At 41.2% G+C, this 20,818-nt stretch overlaps 1 protein-coding gene across 2 annotated transcripts in view; it reads left to right on the plus strand.

Moving 5' to 3' along the window:
- Window positions 1-20,818, plus strand: part of LOC126297550 (PH-interacting protein) — a 265,574-nt gene that overhangs the window by 222,721 nt on the left and 22,035 nt on the right. For both annotated transcript variants that reach the window (XM_049988476.1, XM_049988477.1), the window contains 4 exons: window positions 6,999-7,172; window positions 7,412-7,659; window positions 7,737-7,888; window positions 10,606-10,851. In XM_049988476.1, the coding sequence (XP_049844433.1) occupies window positions 6,999-7,172; window positions 7,412-7,659; window positions 7,737-7,888; window positions 10,606-10,851 (820 nt within the window). The remainder of the gene's footprint in view (window positions 1-6,998; window positions 7,173-7,411; window positions 7,660-7,736; window positions 7,889-10,605; window positions 10,852-20,818) is intronic.

Here is a 20,818-nt window from a genome sequence, read left to right on the forward strand (position 1 = left end):
TGATGTCCATTCATTGTCTTAGGTAGAATGCTGACAACTGCTTACCTGCTTTCTCTAGCATACATTCTCTCCTAGCCATCTTAGTGGATTTGTGAACTCTAGTAGCCATCATCACTATTGTATCCTCTTAATCACTAATCCCTGTCTCTATACTGACACTGTTGGTAAGGTCAGGCCTGTTTGTAGTACTTCACAAGATTATTTGTCCATACCACCTGCAATGAATCCATAGGTATCCTAGTCTATATTCTGTAGGTTAAAGTCACCTCCAACTCGTATTTCATGATTGGGGTACTTCTGCCATACTGAATCTAGACTTCGTTGAATGATTTGACAACTGTTACTGTGGAATCAGGTGGCCGCTAATAACATCCAACTGTCAACTTGAGTTTATCTAGGTTGGTTACTCGCATCCAGGTGACTTTGCAGTCAAACTAAATTTTGACCTTGGTACATACAGTATTTTTGTCGGCTGCAGTGAACACTACTGTTATAACCTTTAATCACCAATAATTGCGTGGATATTCAAACACACTCACTTAGAAACAATAGCTGGTTACATGATAACAACTCAGTATCTCTTATTCGACTGTCGTGCCGTGACATGCGGCCGGCGCCGTTCGTAGCTAGGTGGCGCTCCCGCGCTCAGGCGAGTTGCTGAGCACCTCTATCACTGTTTGCACGTACTGTCGTGGCGGCACTGTTAAATGTTGTGGCACTGTCACAACACTTTTCACCCCCTTGAAAAAAAAAAAAAAAAAACTCACTTCTTTGGAGACATGGACAGTGCGGAGATATCCATGGCCTCTTGTGAGGCCCTGAGAAGATCCCTCAGAGACACACGAGAGTATGGTCAAAAATGTTCAGGACAGAAGCTCGTGCGTGGAACATGCCTCCTGGACAAGATGATGGGTGAAAACTCTGGAGCAGCATCCATAGGTGTCGTGGACCTGGGGGTGTACTCCAGCGAGATGGGACCCGGAGAAGGCCTCGTCGCGACTGGGGCCGGTTCCGGCGTACTCGGAAGCGGTAGCGAGGACGGCTGCATCAACACGTACGGTAGGTACGGTAGATCGGCAGCAGCGACAGGACTGGCTTCTCAGGCTGGTGGAGGCGAAGGAAGGGGCGGTGGCACTGGCGTGGCCACCACTCATGGGCGCATCTGGTCGTAATGGCGAACAACCACGCTATCGCCCGTACGTATTTCACAAAGCCGGCAGCCGTGAAGAGCCTTGACCACCCCTGGAATCCATTTATGGCGAGATCCATACCCTTGTGCCCACACGTCAGTGCCCACCGAGTATTTTCCCACACTAGGGGACACAGCACAAGGCCTGACAGGGTGAAGCAGGTGCAGCAGAGTGCGCAGTTGGCGGCCATGCAAGAGTTCAGCAGGGCTGCGATCACCCAGAGGCGTGAAGCGATAAGAACTCAGAAATTGCAGCAGAGTGTCATCTGTGGAAAACTCACTAAGGAATTTTTTCATCTGGCTTTTGAAAGTGCGGACAAGGTGCTCGACCTCCCCATTCGATTGTGGATGGAAGGGCGGTGCTGTAACATGATGAATCCCTTGTCCAGTACAAAAATCACGGAAGGCCTGCAAAGAGAACTGACGGCCATTGTCCGGGACGATGATGGATGGAAGACCTTCTAGCGAAAAGATTTTGGACGAAGCCAGCATTGTCGCCGCAGTGGTGGGCGGCGGACATCGAACAACAAACAGAAACTTCGAGAAGGCGTCAATCAACAGTAGCCAATAAGTACCAAGGAAGGTCCATCAAAATCAGCATGCACCTGTTCCCATGGCTGCACCGGATCAGGCCACGGAGAGGGCATTGTACGAGATGCAGCCAGTTGTTGAACACACTGACCACACACAGCAACCATGTGGGCGATGTCTGAATCAATATCGGGCCAATAAACGTTCCTGCGGGCCAGGGACTTAGTCCGAGAAATGCCCCAATGACCTTCATGCAACAGTTTGAGAACATCTTCGCGAAGAGAGGCTGGCACCATGACCCGTGGAGATGCGCCATCCGTGGCCAGAAGAACACCACCATCACAAACAGACAAACAAAGGTGCAAGGCATGGTAGTTGCGAAGGGGATCCGATGCCCGGCCCTTGGTCGTGTCCGGCCCACCCCGTTGAACAAAACCGATCACCTGGCGCAGGACCGGGTCTCGTGCAGTAGCCGATGTGACCTGCGAACCTGTAAGTGGAAAACCCTCGACCGCACGACATTCTTCCTCATCAATGTGGAAACAGAGTAGTTCATCTCGATCGAAAACCGGGTTGGGGCGCATCGGCAATCGCGACAATGCGTCAGTGTTGGCGTGCTGAGCTGTGGGGCGATAGTGAACTCATAGTGAAAACGAGACAAGTATAAGGCCCAACGTTGCAGGCAGTGAGCTGCCTTATCCGGAAGCGACGCCGATGGGCTGAACAGAGAGACCAGTGGCTTGTGGTCGGTGATGAGGTGAAAGTTAGAACCATACAAAAAAACGCTGAATTTTTTTAGAGTATAAATGATAGCGAGCGCCTCCTTTGCGATTTGAGAGTAACGCCATTGCGCATTGTTGAGGGTCTTGGAACCATAGGCGATGGGTCGTTCCGACCCATCCTCATACCGATGGGCGAGAACAGCCCCTAGGCCATACTGTGATGCGTCAGTCACCAGAACCGAGTGCTGACCCGGACGGAATGTGGCAAGACAAGGTGCCGACTGCAAATGAGCCTTCAGGTGGACAAAAGCCTGCTCACACTCGTCGGAGCAACAGAAAGGGACGTTTTTGCATAACAGCTGATGCAGAGGATGAGCTACTGCTGCCGCAGATAGAATGAATTTGTGATAATAAGCAATCTTGCCTAGAAACGCCTGAAATTCTTTGGCCATAGACGGCCGGGGGTAGAGCGTTAATGGCCGCAAAGCGCTGACGTAGAGGACGTATACCCTCACGGGACAAGTGGAAACCAAGATACACAATGGAGGGTTGGAAGAACTGTGACTTGTCCAGATTGCACCTCAACCCAGCCGAATGCAAAACCCAAAACAGTGAGCGAAAATTGTATCTCAGCCTTGACAGGTGCACACAACGCCACCAGAATAGGGCGTGCCCGGAAAAACTTAGGGCGAGCTGTAGGTTTAAGAGTAATGTGGGCTTCAAAATCCTTGGCACGACCCAGACCAGCAGAGAACATGGATGAAAATTCAGAACACAATCCATCCAGCTGTTGATACGGAATATCCTCAGATATGAGGTGCATATCATCATCAATGGAGAACCCGAACAACTGGAAAGCATCATAACTGAACAGGTTTTCAGTGCCCGCATGATCCACGACATAAAACGTGAGGGGCCTAACAACAGACTTGTAGGCAGTGGAAGCATCAAACTGGCCAATGATGGAATTTTCTGTTTATTATAAGTTCTCAGATTTTGCGTAACTGGAGACAAGGGAGGGGAGCCCAACTCCAAATACGTGCGAGAATTAATGAGAGTTACTGCAGAGCCAGTGTCCACTTGCATGCGAATGTCTTTATCCAGAACACGAACAGTAACAAACAACTGATTTGTTTGAGAAACCACACAGTTAACATCCATGTCTGATGCCTCGTCCTCGTAGACAGGAACTTTAGGGGACTGACACACAGAAGCAATGTGGCCTTTTTTCCTACATGAATTACATGTGGCCCAACGTTTTGGACACACGGTCCTGTCATGATGTACGAAACAACATGGACAAGAAGGAAGTGCGGAATAAACCTGCTTCTGTGGTTGCTGTTTTCGCTGCGAGCGTTGCGGCCCAACACGACGGTGTTTACACAAGTGAACTGCCGCCACATCTTCATTCTCCTGTGAAACAGGCAAATTGTCCATGTCAAAAGTTGACTGTACAGCGCCTACATCACACCACGCGTCTATTTGCGCGCCAGCAGAGTGAGACACTTCAAATGATTGAGCGATGCTTAGAACTTCCGACAACGACAGGTTCGGCAGTTGTAGGGCACGCTGCCGAACTTCTTTATCAGGAACAAGCCATAGTATTGCATCCCTAACCATTGAATCAGCATAAGACTCATGATAAGTGTCCGTGACAAACTGACAATTCCTACTCAGACCGTGTAGTTCTGCCGCCCAAGCCCGGTAAGATTGATGGGGCTGTTTACGACACCGGTAGAACACCTCGCAGGTGGCAACGACATGGGTGTTTTCTCGGTAATAGTTAGACAATAAGTCACACATTTCTTGGAAGGACAGAGAGGTAGGTTCCCGCAGAGGGGCTAACTGAGATAGCAGCTGATAAGATCCGTGGGGAAATACAAGATAGAAATAACAACTTACACATAGGAGCGTTGACAATGCCGAAAGCCAAGAAGTGTTGCCGCAAACACTTCTCATAATCCTCCCAGTCTTCAGCGGCCTCGTCGTAAGGAGGGAATGGAGGCGGAGAAGAGGAAGACAGACGATGAGTAAGCGCCGTCGACAATGCCTGAATAGCAGCCGTCAGCTGTGTTTGTTGATCAATGAGCGCTTGCATAAGCTGTTCCATGTCTGCCCCATCACGAACACACAAGTCCACAACGCAGTGAAAATATCCGACCTTGTCACCAAAAAGTGTTATAACCCTTAATCACCAATAATTGCGTGGATATTCAAACACACTCACTTAGAAACAATAGCTGGTTACATGATAACAACTCAGTATCTCTTATTCGACTGCCGTGCCGTGACATGCGGCCAGCGCCGTTCGTAGCTAGGTGGCGCTCCCGCGCTCAGCCGAGTTGCGGAGCGCCTCTATCGCCGTTTGCGGGTACTGTCGTGGCGGCACTGTTAAATGTCGTGGCACTGTCACAACTACTACCAATGGTATCTAATCTGCCTCTTTGATATACATTGCATGCTTCGTTAAATATTTCAGAGGTTCATCCATTGGGTTGCATCCAGCTCTTGGTTCCGAGTATAATTTGAGTGCGGACAAGTTTCCTGGAGAAAAGTGAATTTCTGAACTTTGTTACAAATGCTTCAGAAATATTCTCTTACAAATTTGTCAGTGGAAGTGTCTTTACTTTGTACATGATCTGATTTCACTCTCTGTGTGTCAACTGCTGAGTGTTCATCAGAGCAATTCAAACAATCACGTAGCATAAATGACATCCGTGTTCACTTCACAAGTACTCTGCTGCCTGAGTAGCTGGTTCCTATGTGTATTGTTCTCATAATCTATGAAGGGGAGTCCTACAATTATCCACAACATAACACAGGTCCAGAAGCCTGCAGCCAAGGTAATGTCTTGCCAGGACAAGTCCTTTGAAAAGGGTGCATTCGATTTCCTTCCTCATCCTTTCATAATCTGAGCTTGTGCTCTTTCTCTAATGACCTCTTTGTCAATAGGATGTTCAGCTCTAATCTTCTTTTCTTCCTTCCATCCTTCTGCTTGGATAGCCAGATGGGGGACTACTTTATCTATGGAATATTTTACCTAAGAGATGCCATGGTCATTAAACCATGCAGTAAAGCTTCATTTCATCACAAAATATGGTGCCTATATCTTTCAACCATTCGCAAGGCCAGCATCTTACAAGGTCAGATCAGTCAGTCATGTAGACCATTCCCCACGCAGCAACTGAAGAGGCTGCTACCCTCACTCAAGAACAATATGTTAGTCTAGCCTCTCTGCATGTACAGTATGGCTTATGTACCATTGAGACATGCAAGCCACTCCACTGTGGTGAGATCCACAATTTGAAGAGGGAGGATGGTGGGTCTTGAGTTAGTGACGTTCACATCCCTATGGGACTCTTCTAGTTACGATTTACAATCAGTAATGCTTCCCCCCAAATTATGTAAACTTGACGCTAGATTGATTCCTCTGAGAAAGCCATGGGCAATTCATTCCCTCTTCTTTCCCCAAATGAATTATTTTCCATCCTTACTATTGTTGAGCTTGGAAAATTCAACCTTTCTTTCCTTACTGAGGTCTAATTGAACACCAGTGTCATCATGAAGGTATGGGGAGAGGCAGTGGGATGTTTTTGCAACAAGGCCTGGATTTCAATTGTTACCTTTTTCATCTGGAGTACTACAATCTTAGAGCAGACAAATCATGGCATACCGAAGTTGCTGGAGCAGTCCTTTGACATTAAGCAGAGAATAATGTGAAGGCTGTTGCTATTATCTGACCTCCTCGAATACTAAAAGTTCAGAAGGGATTTGGTACTTAGGTAGCCCAAACAACTGCCTGATGTTTCATTTCAGGGTCGTATTGAGATATCCATATCTTTCACCTATAATTCTTTCTTATAAAGAGCAAATGCTTCATCAAAACATGCTCAATTTCTCTACATCACTCAACCTTTGCTTCCTCGTGCATGTCAGTGATGTGTTGGATGCATTCACAGACAACAGATTTTCTTTGCACAAAGATGTTTGCTCATAATTCCTGGAATTTTTGGTGAGTGAAATCCCTGTATTTTCTGTCTCACTACATATTTTTCATAAACCACTCCTAATTTCCTGCCCCTTGAAAATGCAGTTGCTGGATCCCCTATATCATCACCCTCCGTGAGTGATACTCTACCTCTCAACAAATTTGTATCACTCAACTACTGCCTGTAAATTCCCCATGTAATTTGTGATGGCATTCCTGCTGGTTTACCATATACTTAAAAACACAATAAATCACTGTAATAAAATAATCCCAAGATATTGTTATTGTCAAGGTACAAAAAGAAAGTTCAACTGTGATTTCCACACTACATGATGTTGCCTGATCAAATTAGTTCTGAGTATTTTAGAGATTAGATTTCACTTATATGAAAGTAAGGGTAAAATTATTGTATTTCCTCCCATTTTGAAAATGTAGAAAACTATGTTTGTTGCATTACACTGAAATTATTTGTTATTTTAAGTTCGTATGTAGCGGTGTGTCTGGTATGTTTTAATAATTACTAGTAATTTCATTTTCCCCCTTTTTTCATTGGGTTCTGGTTTATTAGGTGATCGTTTCCGTTGCATGATTGATGACAGTTGGTGGATGGGTGTCATAGAATCACAGAGTCCACTGGAACAAGAATTTCCTGATTCACATTTTATGTGCTACAAAGTAAGATGGGACAATGGAGAATATGAACACATGAGCCCTTGGGATCTGGAGCCAATTAATGAAGATCGTAAGCAAACTGTCTCAGCATTAACATAATTTTTGTTTACATTCTTATTTAAATTTAAAAGTTGAAAATTGTACCATATTGTTTTCTGAATTTTTGACTTGTGTATTGCTTTGACGCAACTCATTTAGTGAGCCTCACTACCAGATAAGTTTATGTAATTTGTGTTGCTTTGTTCCAAACATTTTAATAAAATCTCTCTAGTCATAGCGTCATTCATTTGCTGTATCTCTCTCTTATAGGTCTCCCACGAATCACTGGTGGAGCTGTACCTGTATTACCACAGGAAATTCAAGCAACACTTTATCAGCCTCAGCCTGAAGAATGGCCTATGGGTGACAGGGATGCTGCATGTAGACGCATCCTTGCTGGTTTAGATCAAGTAATGAGTCTCTCTATTGCAGAACCCTTCATTGCCCCAGTGGATCTCAACCAGTATCCCTCATATGCATATGTTGTGGAATATCCAATTGACTTATCAACGATCAAGGTAAGCAGTTAATAGCTTCACGTGTACGAGTTAGAACAGGAAGTGATTTTTATTACTATGTATCTTTCTTTTTCCAGGGAAGATTTGAAAATCGGTTTTATCGTCGTGTTACATCGGCACAGTTTGATGTTAGGTATATAGCTACAAATGCTGAAAAGTTTAATGAGCCAGGAAGTCAGATTGTTAAGAAAGCTCGTATTGTTACTGATTTGTGCCTGAGAGTTATCAAGTAAGTATGAAAATAATGACATAATTTAATCCACAAACTTATGTTTGAGTATGCTCTGGGAACCAGTAGTGACCGTGCTGCTTTTACACTATTTATGGAATCCTATTAAATTCACAAACTCCATATATAGACCAGTATGTCGGTGTCTAGGCAATTCAGGACAGCCTCTCAATCCCTATCTTGATTAATCAGCTTCATCCTCTGTCAGTTGTTACCACCATTTATTCAAAATATGCTGCATTTATTGTTCAATTGAGATATGTGGAACTGGATGAAATGGTATTGTAAGAGAATCGAGACTGTATCAAGTTCCTTTCATCAACTGAAAATATTATATATTTGTCATGAACACACATAAAAGTCTGCAATGTAGATAAAAACTAATGTTTAATCTTTGTGGTACAGTACACCATAATTATTTAGCTGATTTAAAGAAAAAAGTATCAGTAACCATTACTCACCGTCCATCAGTTTCTGTCAAATCTTGGGTAAGTAGTGTTAAGTGGGATCCCTGAACTGGCAGCTAAGTACAAAGTGTCCTTTTTCCTGTGTTAATTCTTCTCTTGTGCATCATGTTGCATTCAACTCAACCCTTTGGCTGGACATTGTGCTATGCCCATGGACTGAGCAAACCTCACTGCACAACAGCTACACAGATTGGTGGCCAGTCCTACAGTCAATTCCACATTGTATTATGGATGTTCTTGCCACTCTATTGTACTTTTTAATGAAAAATGTTAATGTGAATTGTCCTTCGAAGTATGTTATAAATTAGCCATTAAGTTCTCTAAACAGTGGGAAATAATATATTGAAGAGTGGATATGATGGATGATTAATGCTGTTTAACTGAATTTTTGCCAAATTCTAGTTACACAGTGCAATAGTGATATCAAATTGTTAATAGGCTCAATTGAGCAAACGCTTGATATAGAAAAATTGAGTTGGCTAGTGGCAAAACATTCAGTGAAAAAGTGAAAATTAGTCTGTAAGAGGTAGAAATGGAACAGTTCCAGAAATATGGATATAATTGTGCATATATCTCCAGTGTCAGCTTCAGATATTCCTGATTTTCCTTTATCGCTCAAAGGAAATGCCAGGATCCTACTTTTGAAAAGGATGTTGCTGATTTCTTTCCCTACCCTTCTTAACCTGATCTTATGCTCTGCCTCTAATGACTTCATAGTTGATGGGATCTGAAACACTAATCTTTCCTTCCATTTTTTGCTATTTGGTTTATGTTTGATTCATGAGGATAACCTATGTTTCCCCAATCAGATCATATTGGGGAAAAAGTTTTTGTCTTCCAGTTCAGAAACAACACTCAGAACTTATTCGGGAAGGGAGAAAGATAAACCTTACTGACACTAGACATTTCAAGTTGTCATGCCATCAATTTGAGACACTGATTTTAACATATATCTTATCTCAGACTAGTACGCCACTCGTTTCTCCAATGTTGATTCATCCAAAAGAAGCTAGAATTTGTAGAAAACTTTTATATCTGTTTATGTAAAAATAAATAAATGGATAAACCTGCAAAAAATAACTTAAGATGAGAGGTTTCAAGTCAAAATGAAATGAACAATTCAAATCTCTGAAGAAGAAAGGAAAGCAAGATTAGAAAGAATGAAACAATACTGTGCGTATAGAAAGGCACAGAACATTAAAAACTGATTTATTTAACATACCCCAAACTAGGGAGAAACAAAAGAAGAACAATGTGTAGTTACAGGTAAAGTGGAACAAAATAGATGCTACAAACTGCTGTTTAAAGAGCACACACAAAAATAGCAGTATGCCGCATTTCTTTGGTTCCATTTTACATGTTAAGAACACATCATTCTTATGTTAACTCTGTTTTTAACTTAAGCAGTGCTGTTCCTGAAGAAAAAATAATTTTTCACCGCCAAAAGATGATAAAGCGTAAACAATTTCTCATGAAACACACTCCTGTGAAAAGGTGTCTGTTCTCCGCACTTGTACCTCTTGGAGGTGGTGTTGTGGATGATGCAAACACATAATGATACCTTAACCAAGTAACTGACTCAGAAGATTACTTTATTTCTGTTTAATTATCAGTCAAAGTCATGATGATGCCATTATTTATGAACGAAATGAATGGCATTGAAGCATTTATACTGACATATCTTGAATTTTCTATCTTTTATTTTAATGTGATAGCATTTAGCACAGTGTTGGAGTTTTAGTATGTTTCAGAAGCCTAATATTGATTATCACATAACACAAAAATGGTGACAGATCATTTTCAAATATCTGTTGCAGCACCGGATAACAAAAATAATAGTTGCTGTGGTGCAGTGTTTCATACCTAGTGTCAAAATTACAGTACTTAAACGGCCAAAAATAAAATTAAGTTTGCCAAGCATAATGATGTTCAATATTGTTATTTCTTTTCAATTTGTATGATTTAGATTTTTGAGATTAGTGGCAATTGAACAACAGTATCATCACAATTTGTGTCCATAAAGTAACAGGTCTAGAGTAAGTTCTCTGAAACTTAAAAATAATAAACTTCAAGAGTATAGGAGCTAAAATTTAAAGGAAACTATATTCGCTAGTGTGTTTAGTACATAACACCTATATTCATTATAGGAACTAACAACAGAAATTATTTAAAAAGATTTGGTGTATTATGCATTCATATAAATGAAGCAATACACTTCCATTGATTTTGTATGTCTTGATTTCTTACCAGAGATCGAAACTTCATCGATGTACCAGCACTTTATCATCAACTGCTGGATGCATATCAATCATCAGATTCTGAATATGAGGTGGATCTGAATGAACCAGGTCCAAGTAATGGCCGCAGAAGGTCAAATCGCTTAACATTAAAAAGAAATTTGGCTATGTTAAGAAGCAGTAAACAAAAAGATTGGCAGGGAGAGTGTCGTCAGCTGCTTGAAATGCTGTGGCAGTGTGGGGACTCGGCGCCTTTCAGGTGAGTTTTGGATCTAAGTAAGATAAATTTGATTTGGGTTCAATTTTTAACTGTGCCACAGTTTTATTTTGTAATGTTGACATGATTTAAAATAATTTAACTGCTAGAAATCATCCACAGAAGAAGCAGATGTGGAAACTGTGACTAGTGTATGATCATGAAACTAAGTGTTTAGTCAGATGACCCTAGAAATGATAATGGGTTAATTTTAGTGTAGTAGTGTGTGTTCAATTTATTCAGCTGACAATATCTTCTCAGGTTACCGGCCTAATCATGGTGCCATCTCCTCACAATGTTTCAATGAGTTTCTCAAAGTGCAGGTGTCTCTAACCTATATGTAGAATGCTTAGGGGGAACAGCTTTCGAAAGTGCACACCTGAAACCAAATGCATTCTATAGAAATGTGCAAGACATTTGTCATTTGGCCACATGGTGAAGAAAACCTGCAAGAATTCCTGTGTCATCTTAACTGCATACATGAAAATGTCAGGTTCACCATGGAGGTTGAAGCAAATGGATGCCTCAGTCTACAGGAAGAAGACGCTCATGGACCTGTACATAAATGCCAATAGCTGCCACTATCCAGTGCAATCCAAATCTGTACTCACCACTGATGTAATCAGAGTGAGAAACATATATGACAGGGAAAGTCCACTTCCAGAATTACAGCATTAGCGTCAAACCTTTCACAAGAATGACTATACGGAGACACAAATAAGATGTGCTCTTCAGCTGAACAAGAAGAAAAAAGAAAACAATCCAGGAGAAGAAACCAAGTGCTTGGCATTCCTTCTGTACACAGAACTGCCCACAGCCAAAATTGCCTGGATAATGGAGAAGCACAACATAAAATCTTTGCCCCCTCAAAGGTTAAAATCAACAAAATGCTTGTATTACTCAAAGACCAAGTAGGACTTACAGATGCATGGTGTCTACGGTTTGAGTTTTGAGTGTGGCACGCAATACATTGGCCAGATGCAGAGATACATCTTGCAGGACTGTTCAGAACATGAGGAGTATTCACTTCAGTTAAACCAAGTCTCCAATGGCAGAACACAGAATCAATAAAGGACACATGTTTTAAAGTAGGAGGAAGAGCAGTATCAGTTGTAGATTTTTAATTGGGTTATTGCAGATCGATATATGACTGATGTTGCAATTCCTCCTAGCCTGGATCTCATTAATACAGTCATGGAGCTCACCGTTCCTGTCTAAAACAAACCTGAAGGATATGTGTTTGTTTTTGAACAGACAAAGGTGCTGTGGCATGCCAGTGGTTTCTGGATTTCACTCATAAAAGAGACAGTGGAAATATGAGTGCATGATGATCTTGTTGACCAGGACATCACTTTACAACTAAGCTCTACATGGGATGTGGTGTAAGCAAAATTACATCAGGAATACACTAATGTGAAAGCAACAGATGCGTTGAGGGGAATAGACAGAAAGCTTGAGCACTCGACATCCGGATCTCCCTCCGCCTTGGTGGGAGGCCGTACCATCACTGACTATGACATCTTTTTTGGAGGCGCACAAATGCACACCTGTTATGCCCTTGGCAGAGGAGTCTGTGGGCCAGAAGCTATAAAAAATGAACTGGACGAACCTAACACTTCGCCTGAAAATATAGAGTAGGAGTCTCATTGAAATGTTGCAACAAGACAGCACCATCTGATAACTTGAAGATTTCATTGATGAAATTTGCTAAGAAAGGCCACATTTCTTGTGTTAATGTGTGCATGGTTTAAATTCAGGCATTTCAGATGTTTTGGATCTCAATTTATGATTCATGTTAGATCTAGCAACTGTTTCTCCTGAAGCACATTGTCATCCATGTAATGTGTACTGTGTCTACAAATTGAATGTTTCATACCAGCTAAACAAATTGGTAACTGTCTTCCAGATTGTGCAGAATTTTCATTGTATTCAAACATTGTGACGTTTCTCCTCCTCCTCCTAACATAGTCACTATGTAGCTATCAATTTCCCTCAAGAGGTAAATGTGTGTTCAACTTATCAAGCCTTAAATACATCATGAAACGATATTGAGTGAAAGTTTACTTTGGTCACCATACCACATCCACTTCTTTCCTCTATGACGCCACATTCACTTGTTAAATTAGCACAGCCAGCCTTGTTATTACCCATACAATAGGTTTAAGTTCCTCTACAAGTATGTTCAGTGCTGATATCACTCTGACCATCTCAACAAATTGGCATATTCATACAGTGAATCAGTTTTTTCTGTCTGTATTCATGTACTGTTTATCAGTTCATGTAACAACCTAAACTTTCTACAGTTCCCTATGTAACAAAATGGATAAAATTTGGAAGATAAATTGGTAGAAAATCACTCTACCAAGGGTAAATTTGTAGAATAATTTTATTGCTCCTGTTGTCTATTTCAGATATCCTATGCATAATACTGCATTTATTCCAATCAGAAACATGTAAAGTTGATGTATAATTTTTGCTCAGTATCTTCCTAATTATCTCGTGGAAGAGAACTTGAAATTGTGGTTACATTTGGGAATTGGGACACACCTCTTAGGCCTAACTCTCACTTGTTGGTCTACACTTACTGCTTCTGTATGAAGATATCCTTAGGCATCTCTCCCATTAACAACACATTTCACTCAGACTTACTCTGGTACGCTTAACATTCAACCAGGCTTTCACTTCATACGCCACAACACATCCTGCCTCATGATTTACCTGATACGCAAGCCCCACAAGTTACTCAGGACCACTCTTCACCAAGCTGAATGTAAGGTTCACAAAATTCCTTAGGACCTGTTTCTATCATACTTATTCTGAGCCCAGTGCATGATTGTCCTTTTATAGTGTGATACAGCCTCTTTTCAGATCACTCACTATCAATTTTCACCTCCAATCTCTACTCAATGTTCCAGTTAAATTGTTCATATGACACTAACTCATGCAGGTCATGGTTGTGCCCCAACTACAACCAGAAACAATCTCTAGAATATGATGTCATTTTGAGGTAACCGGAAACCACTGTAATGTGTCTTAAAATACCAAAGTTTCCATCAACATTGTCGAAACTCCTGAAGCTTAAGAATGTCACTTACGTGCAAGGCCGAGCAAGGTAGTACAGTCGTGTGACACTGGACCCACATTATGGAGGACGGTGGTCCAAATTCCCATCAGGCCATCGAGAGTTCAGTTTTCCGTGATTTCTCTAAATTGCTTGAGGCAAGTGCCAGGTTCATTCCATTTAAAGGGAATATGCAATTTCCTTCCCTTATCACACTCTGTACTCAGTCTCTGATGACCTCGTTATTGGCAGGATGTTAAACACTGATCTTCCTTCCTTTATTAACATGGAGGGTAACATGAGCAGACCTGTGACCACATCATCTCTGGTGAATGGCAGCTCATTGAGGCTTGAGTGCTTGTTTAGTCTTGTGTTTCAACTAAAGAAAATCTCATCACAGGTAGAGCCCTCAAACTACAAGTATTGAAGCTCCACTAGGCTGGGAAATTTTAGTTGCTTATAACTTGAGCTCTATATTTCCAAATTTTAGGTGCATTGTTTAACACAATGGACTTGCACTCAGGAGGAGAATGGTCCAAATCTCTGTCTGGCTATCTAGAAGAGATTTTCTGTGGTTTTCCTGACTCACTCCAGGCAAATTCTGCAAGGGTTCCTTTGAAAAGTGAACAGCCAATTTCCATCCTATCATTTCCTAATATGAGCTACTGCTCCATCTCTAATGTCTGCACTTGTGGTGGGTCATTAAACTTTAATCTTCATTCATTTTCCAAGCTTCTGGTAAGCCTACAGGCTCCGTATCGTATAAACAAAGTCTCAATCTTTTCTTTGCTTTTTCATGTCCAGAAACCTTTCAGCCCAGTACTGGCCCACTTATAATTGAGATTGCATCAGTAGGGACAGTTTGTACAGACCAGAAGGTGTTCTATTTCTTACACAGCACTACAATCACACTTGTTGTCATCCATGTTACCATGACCCCACTTTTTCATGTTTGTTTCACTGGGGCCATCCCTGTTCTTATGTGATTCAGCATCCACCAATGTTTCCCAGTTTGTTGTGAAGCTGCCAGGCACTACCTGTGCTGGTGGATAGTCAGGTATGGATTCTTCAGTGGCCATGTTTAAGAGCCTTTTATGGGGTCTAAGTCACCCAGGCTTACACTAGGTGCCAAGGAGAGTATGTTGATCATCAATGGTTTGTCTGAACCTCTCTCTGAATTTGTGAGATGTTTTTCAGGAGCTGGGACTCGCAAGACCAGCAGCTCTGTAAACTTTGTTGGGTGGGCGGGCTTCATACACCCTATTGTTGTTCAATATGTTTCATTAAGGCTTGTGCTGACTTTCTTCACATAGGTTGATCTGACCCATCCTGGGCAGGCATAATCAGCTGTAGAAAAGCATAGTGCTTGTGTGGTGGTTCTCAGGAAAATAGGTATTGCTCCCCATTTTCTGTTTACAAGTTTCTGCAAAATATTATTTCTGGAGGCCACCTATTGATGGATCTTTGCACAGTGTTTTCTATATATCTGAGAGCTATCCAATGTCACACCCGGATAGGCTGGTTTAACTGTGTGTTCCAATGTAGTATTATTCCAGGAAACATTGAGCTTTTACTTTGTTTGCCGAGGGGTTGTTTTACATCAATGTGCCTGAAGCTTCCACTTTTGATCGTTAATATTTCAATGCCATTGTTTGTGGTTTTATTGACATAGGTCAAGATCATGTCTAGTCTAGTGAATATGGCACTGCCATATTTGGAGCTGCGGTGCTTCCAGAGCTAGTCACATTCCGTATATTTCATATTTTTTTTCCTTCTCCACCTCTGTGAGTTTCTTGAATGCATAATATTACCCATTTATCAGTTTGGCAGTGTTGATAAGATGTCTCACTTGCTTCTTGTAATTCCCTCGATGTTTCGGCCTGCAGTTGTCAGAGTTGGCTCTGAGAAGTGCCATTTTGGTTCTGCTTCATCTTGAAGACGAATCCAGTGGTGGAAAGATTGGTCATTATCTTGTGGACACTGGCATTCTGACCTATTGTCTGATTACTCACTTTGAGAATGCTCTCTTGAAGGCTCCTTCCGTTTTCTCCCAACTGGTTTCGACATTTACATCAACTTCAAATAGCGTGCCATTGTGTAGCCCGTGATCTTTTTGGAGATTTCATGTTCTGCAATCATTTGCAGATTGATCAGCAACATCACATTCAGCTTATGGAAGATTATAGATGATGATGTCCTCAGTCGAATCCTGAACTACTAGAAGGCAGGGTATATGAAGATGACTTAACTGTCAGAATTGATTGTAGCTGTTAAGTTTTTTGCAATTATGATGGCAAATAAAGTTTATTGACATAAGTCATAAACTGCACAGGTGTTTGCCTCATGGTGGTTGTAGGGGGTAATGAGGAAAGATGGTGTGTGGGGTATGGTCATTCTCACCTGAGGAACAAAGTGTTTTAATTCAATTTATGTAGGTGAAAGGAGCCACTCAAAGCAAAAGATACATGTGAATGTCCAGTCATACAAGGAAAGTTGCATTGACCAGAGCAACATCTCCAGGAAGTATGTATATTTCATTATGGGGATGTATCTTCTGGATGACTAGTAAGTGCAACAACTATACTAAATGATAAGAGAAACTTTGAGGTTTCAGGAATAATCCCAGGTTTAGCCTCGAACATTTACAGGGAAATTACATTGTTATACGGTACAATGCATGGTTAACTACCTCTTGGGTGCCAAAAAACCTGACATGCATTATCCACTATGGAAAAAACTCAGTCCCATGATCCACAAAAAAGTTTCTCTTGATCATGTTGTGTGACATGTAATGTATTCTATAAGTGAAATTTTGTCCAAATAGACGACATTTAATATAAAAGCATAACATAGCCCCATGTTGTGTCTTGCATCCAAGTTAAATTGTGCAATTTGACTTAGAGGGGCTCCAGCACCTACTGTAAAGTCTTCACTCTGCAAAAACAGATTTACACATTATGGCCCACTGGAGAGGTGACACTTTCACTCTGAAACCTAAACACATTGGTTGTGCACAAATAGTGGTATACCCAAATGCCAAGAAGTGTGTGAAAAGGGAATTTTCAATCTTATGCCCTATAGAGAAACTGGGTACATACATCAAAAAATAGCTGAGATATTTGTCATTGTAAATATAAGGAGTATGGCAACGGCCTTGTCACAGTGAATTCACCAGTTCCCATCCAATCACTGAAGTTAAGCGCTGTCGGACATGGCCGGCACTTGGATGGGTGACCGTCCGGGCCGCCATGCACTGTTTCCATTTTTCGGGGTGCACTCAGACTCTTGATGCCAACTGAGGAGCTACTCAACCGAATAGTATTGGCTCTGGTCACAGAAAACCATCATAATGACCGGGAGAACAGTGTGCTGACCACAAGCCTCCTATCTGCATCCTCAGCTGAGGATGATACGGAGGGCAGATGGTCCCGATGGGCCACTTGTGGCCTGAAGACGGAGTGCTTTATATACAAGGAGTGTTGAGATGAAAAAGTATGGGACATTGTAACAACCAATGGGATAACATAGTGAGACATTTAGGGGATGAAGCATGCATCACCACCTCCCCCAAAAAATCCAAAGCTATGCCTTAAGCAGGATCACCATCTTTATTTGACATCAAGAGGTCTGACACTCATCAAATTCCTCGAGCATGGACAAACATGAACACTGACATGTGCTATGAGACACTCTGTAGCCTATGTAAGTCTGTCAAGAGCAAACGGCCTGGGTGGCTCATAGAGGGAGTGATTCTGCTCCACAATAATGTGTGTCCACCTGACTTCAAGGTCACACAAAATATAATGGTGAATTTCAAGTGGGAGCAGCTCGAGCATTTACCATACAGCCTGGACATGTCATCCTGTAACTTCCACACATGTCACAGCCACAGTAATTCTGCAAACGGGGAATCTTTCGGCTTGTGAAACAGTGGGATAGTTTTGCTCTGACCTCTGGTGATTACTTTTGAATAAAGACTTCAACTTCAATTATACTCACACAAGAACTACTGTAGGGATTTTGATACATTGTTCACTAATAGATAGACTGATTCATGAGGAAGGTGTGCATAGTTAATTTATTACAGCTATAGCAGACAAGTCATCCTGCCTCAGATACTATCCATACAAAGCTGAGGCAGGTTGCGGATGTAATGTAATATTGCTAGTTGAATAAAATCATAGTTGTGATAAAAAATACAAATCCTTAACCTCAGTAAAAAAATTACTTATTACTATTGTTTGCCACAATGTTCACATTTCCCACTTCAAGCTTTATTGAACTGCAAGTCATTGTCTTGTTTCAATTTTTGATTTTAGTTCCCACTAATTGAAATAACAAATTTTAAGAAAGAAACACAATATTGACTGCCTGCTTGGACAAAGAACTACACTGTGCTGTTGTTTGCCCACCTCACCCCTCAACACTGCAATCACACTCATTGGATGAACAGACACCCCACTTTTTCTCCAGTCAGTTGACAATTGATGGTTTGTGAGATATCACAGTTACTGATAGTCAGCATCGAACAGTTATAAGTGCTACTGATGTGTCGTATATATGGATCATGATAACTCCATCAGCATCAGCTAAGGCCTAAATGTGGCACATTGAAGCGCCAAAGCTGCTAACTACACAATAAGTAAGGTTATAAGGATGGCTATAGGCATTTCATTTTCTTAAAATAGTGAATGGCTGTGTTCCCCCAGACTTCCAGTCAAAAGGATGGACATACAAAAACTTGATGCACTGTTGTTTGAATGTCAAGGACTGATGCAGAGTGATTATTAGATATATTGGACTGTAGTTATGCGGTATTTCAGTTCTGTCGGAAATCTCATCTAGTGTTCTTGAGGCTTCTTTGTTTTTTGATGAAATGCAGTAATATCAGCTTTATTTACAGAAGTAATCACTCAATTTCGTCAGAGCACTTGTCAGCATATTCTCATAGTGTGTAAGATCTTGACTGTGGAATTCCAATGCTAGGTGTCTGCATACTGGATTTTCATAGAGTCTGTGTCTGGCATGCCATGGATATACAGGTTAAACTGAATGGGGGCCAGAATTGATCCCTCAAGCAGGCCATTATTTAAGAGTCCTCCATCTGCTAGCTTGTCCATTCAGGAATACCTGAAAGTTCCTGTCAGAGAACATGCTGTACATTGGAAACACCAATGTTGGGAGGATTTCAATAAACTTCGACATTGTTGATTCCCTCCACATAATGTCTTAAATTTTCTGTAAGATCCATAACAACTGCCACCAATCTGAGAGCTCAATGAAATCCAGCTTCTGTTAGAGTTACCAATGTTAACACCTGGTCACAAGAGCTCTGATGTTTTCTAAAGCCCCCTTGTTTGATGGCAATGAGTTGATCATTGACCTCTTGAAAGCAACTCGGAATAAGCCTTTCCACTATCTTACATGTCGTGCTGAGTAGTGACACCAGTCAGTAGTAAGAATCATTGCTTCTGCTTTTGCATGGCTTCAGAATCACAATTATCTTAGCCTATTTGAAAAGCTTTGGTAATTTTCCAATTCTCATAAGCCCATTAAAAAATTTAATGAGCCATTTTTTTTTAAAGTTCACTGGGTTTAATAAACTAGATATACACCATCAGAGCCAACAGCTTTATTTACCTTAAGCATATTCAAGGCTACATGAAGTTCCTGGGTGCAAAATTCATGTGAATAGTCTGGATGTGATTTTATATGGGACTTCTTTATGTACAGTGCATTTTTCATGGTTTGTGTGTGTGCCTTGTTTATTGTAGTTTTCATAATCTTCATTAGTGTAGACGCAACAGAATTGACATTCAAATGTGTGACTGTGCTTGACAACTTTGGACCTATGTCATGTTTTCTTATGAGATTCCAAGATTTCTGATTAGAATATATTAAGTCCAGTCCCACTGTTGTTTTATGCCATTTGTCTCTTCTGTTCTAATTGTGGGCTCTCAAGAGGTCATCAACTGTTGTGTCATTTTGAGAATCTTTACATTTTGCATATAACTCATTAAGTCTCTAAGACCATCTGGGGATTTTCTACTTCCGAAACGAACGGTGAATGTATTTCCTGGCATGAACTTTAATCGCACACAAAACTTGTTGATAATTGAATGGAATCCGGGGAATCCACTGAACTGTATTATCAAGACCTTCCTGAGATGTTTCCCGATTCAGAAGTGCAAATTACATCGAGGCTGAGGGACAGGGGTGTGCAATGGAATTTTAGTACCATCATTAATTATGGTTGTCCTATTCTGGCTGTGTTACCTTCCATTGTGCCATATTGTTGTTTCCAGATTTAGAAATAATGCACAAATCAGAAGAATAATGCTTTTGCTGTCTACCAAATCGGAACATATCTGTATCTTTAGCATTGTATACAAGCTGGAGAGTGTACATATCCATCCATTCATTTATAATACTTCCATCATTGTCTTCTTTCTGGTCTCCCCAAACGTGACTATGGATGTTAAAATCACCAACATACACAACTGTTCAACTAAAGGATCCTAGAGGTTTGGCCAGCTCAGTTGCAGAGGTTTGTAAATATTTCCAGCAGTGGTGCGGCCAGTCTCTACAGTCAAAATAAAACATTTGCTGTCCTGTCTTGATAAGTTATTTTGCAATCATTAAGATGGGACCTGACATATTGCAATGCCATATTGTTAATCATTTACGGCCCAATCAGAACATATTCATATATTCATCCCTTTCTGTAATTATTTGTATTGTCCTTCCCTTGGTGTGGGTCTCCTGTATTGCTGTAACATCTGCAGTATTCTGCAGCATCATGCCTGAGAGATATTGACACTTACCAGATGAAACCACAAACCACTTCAGTGTCCAAGTGTGGACAGTTGTATGATGTCACTGTATATGAGTAAAAACAAAAACTCATTA

This window comes from Schistocerca gregaria, chromosome X (genome assembly GCF_023897955.1).
Source record: "Schistocerca gregaria isolate iqSchGreg1 chromosome X, iqSchGreg1.2, whole genome shotgun sequence".
In the NCBI taxonomy this organism is placed as follows: Eukaryota; Metazoa; Arthropoda; class Insecta; order Orthoptera; family Acrididae; genus Schistocerca; species Schistocerca gregaria.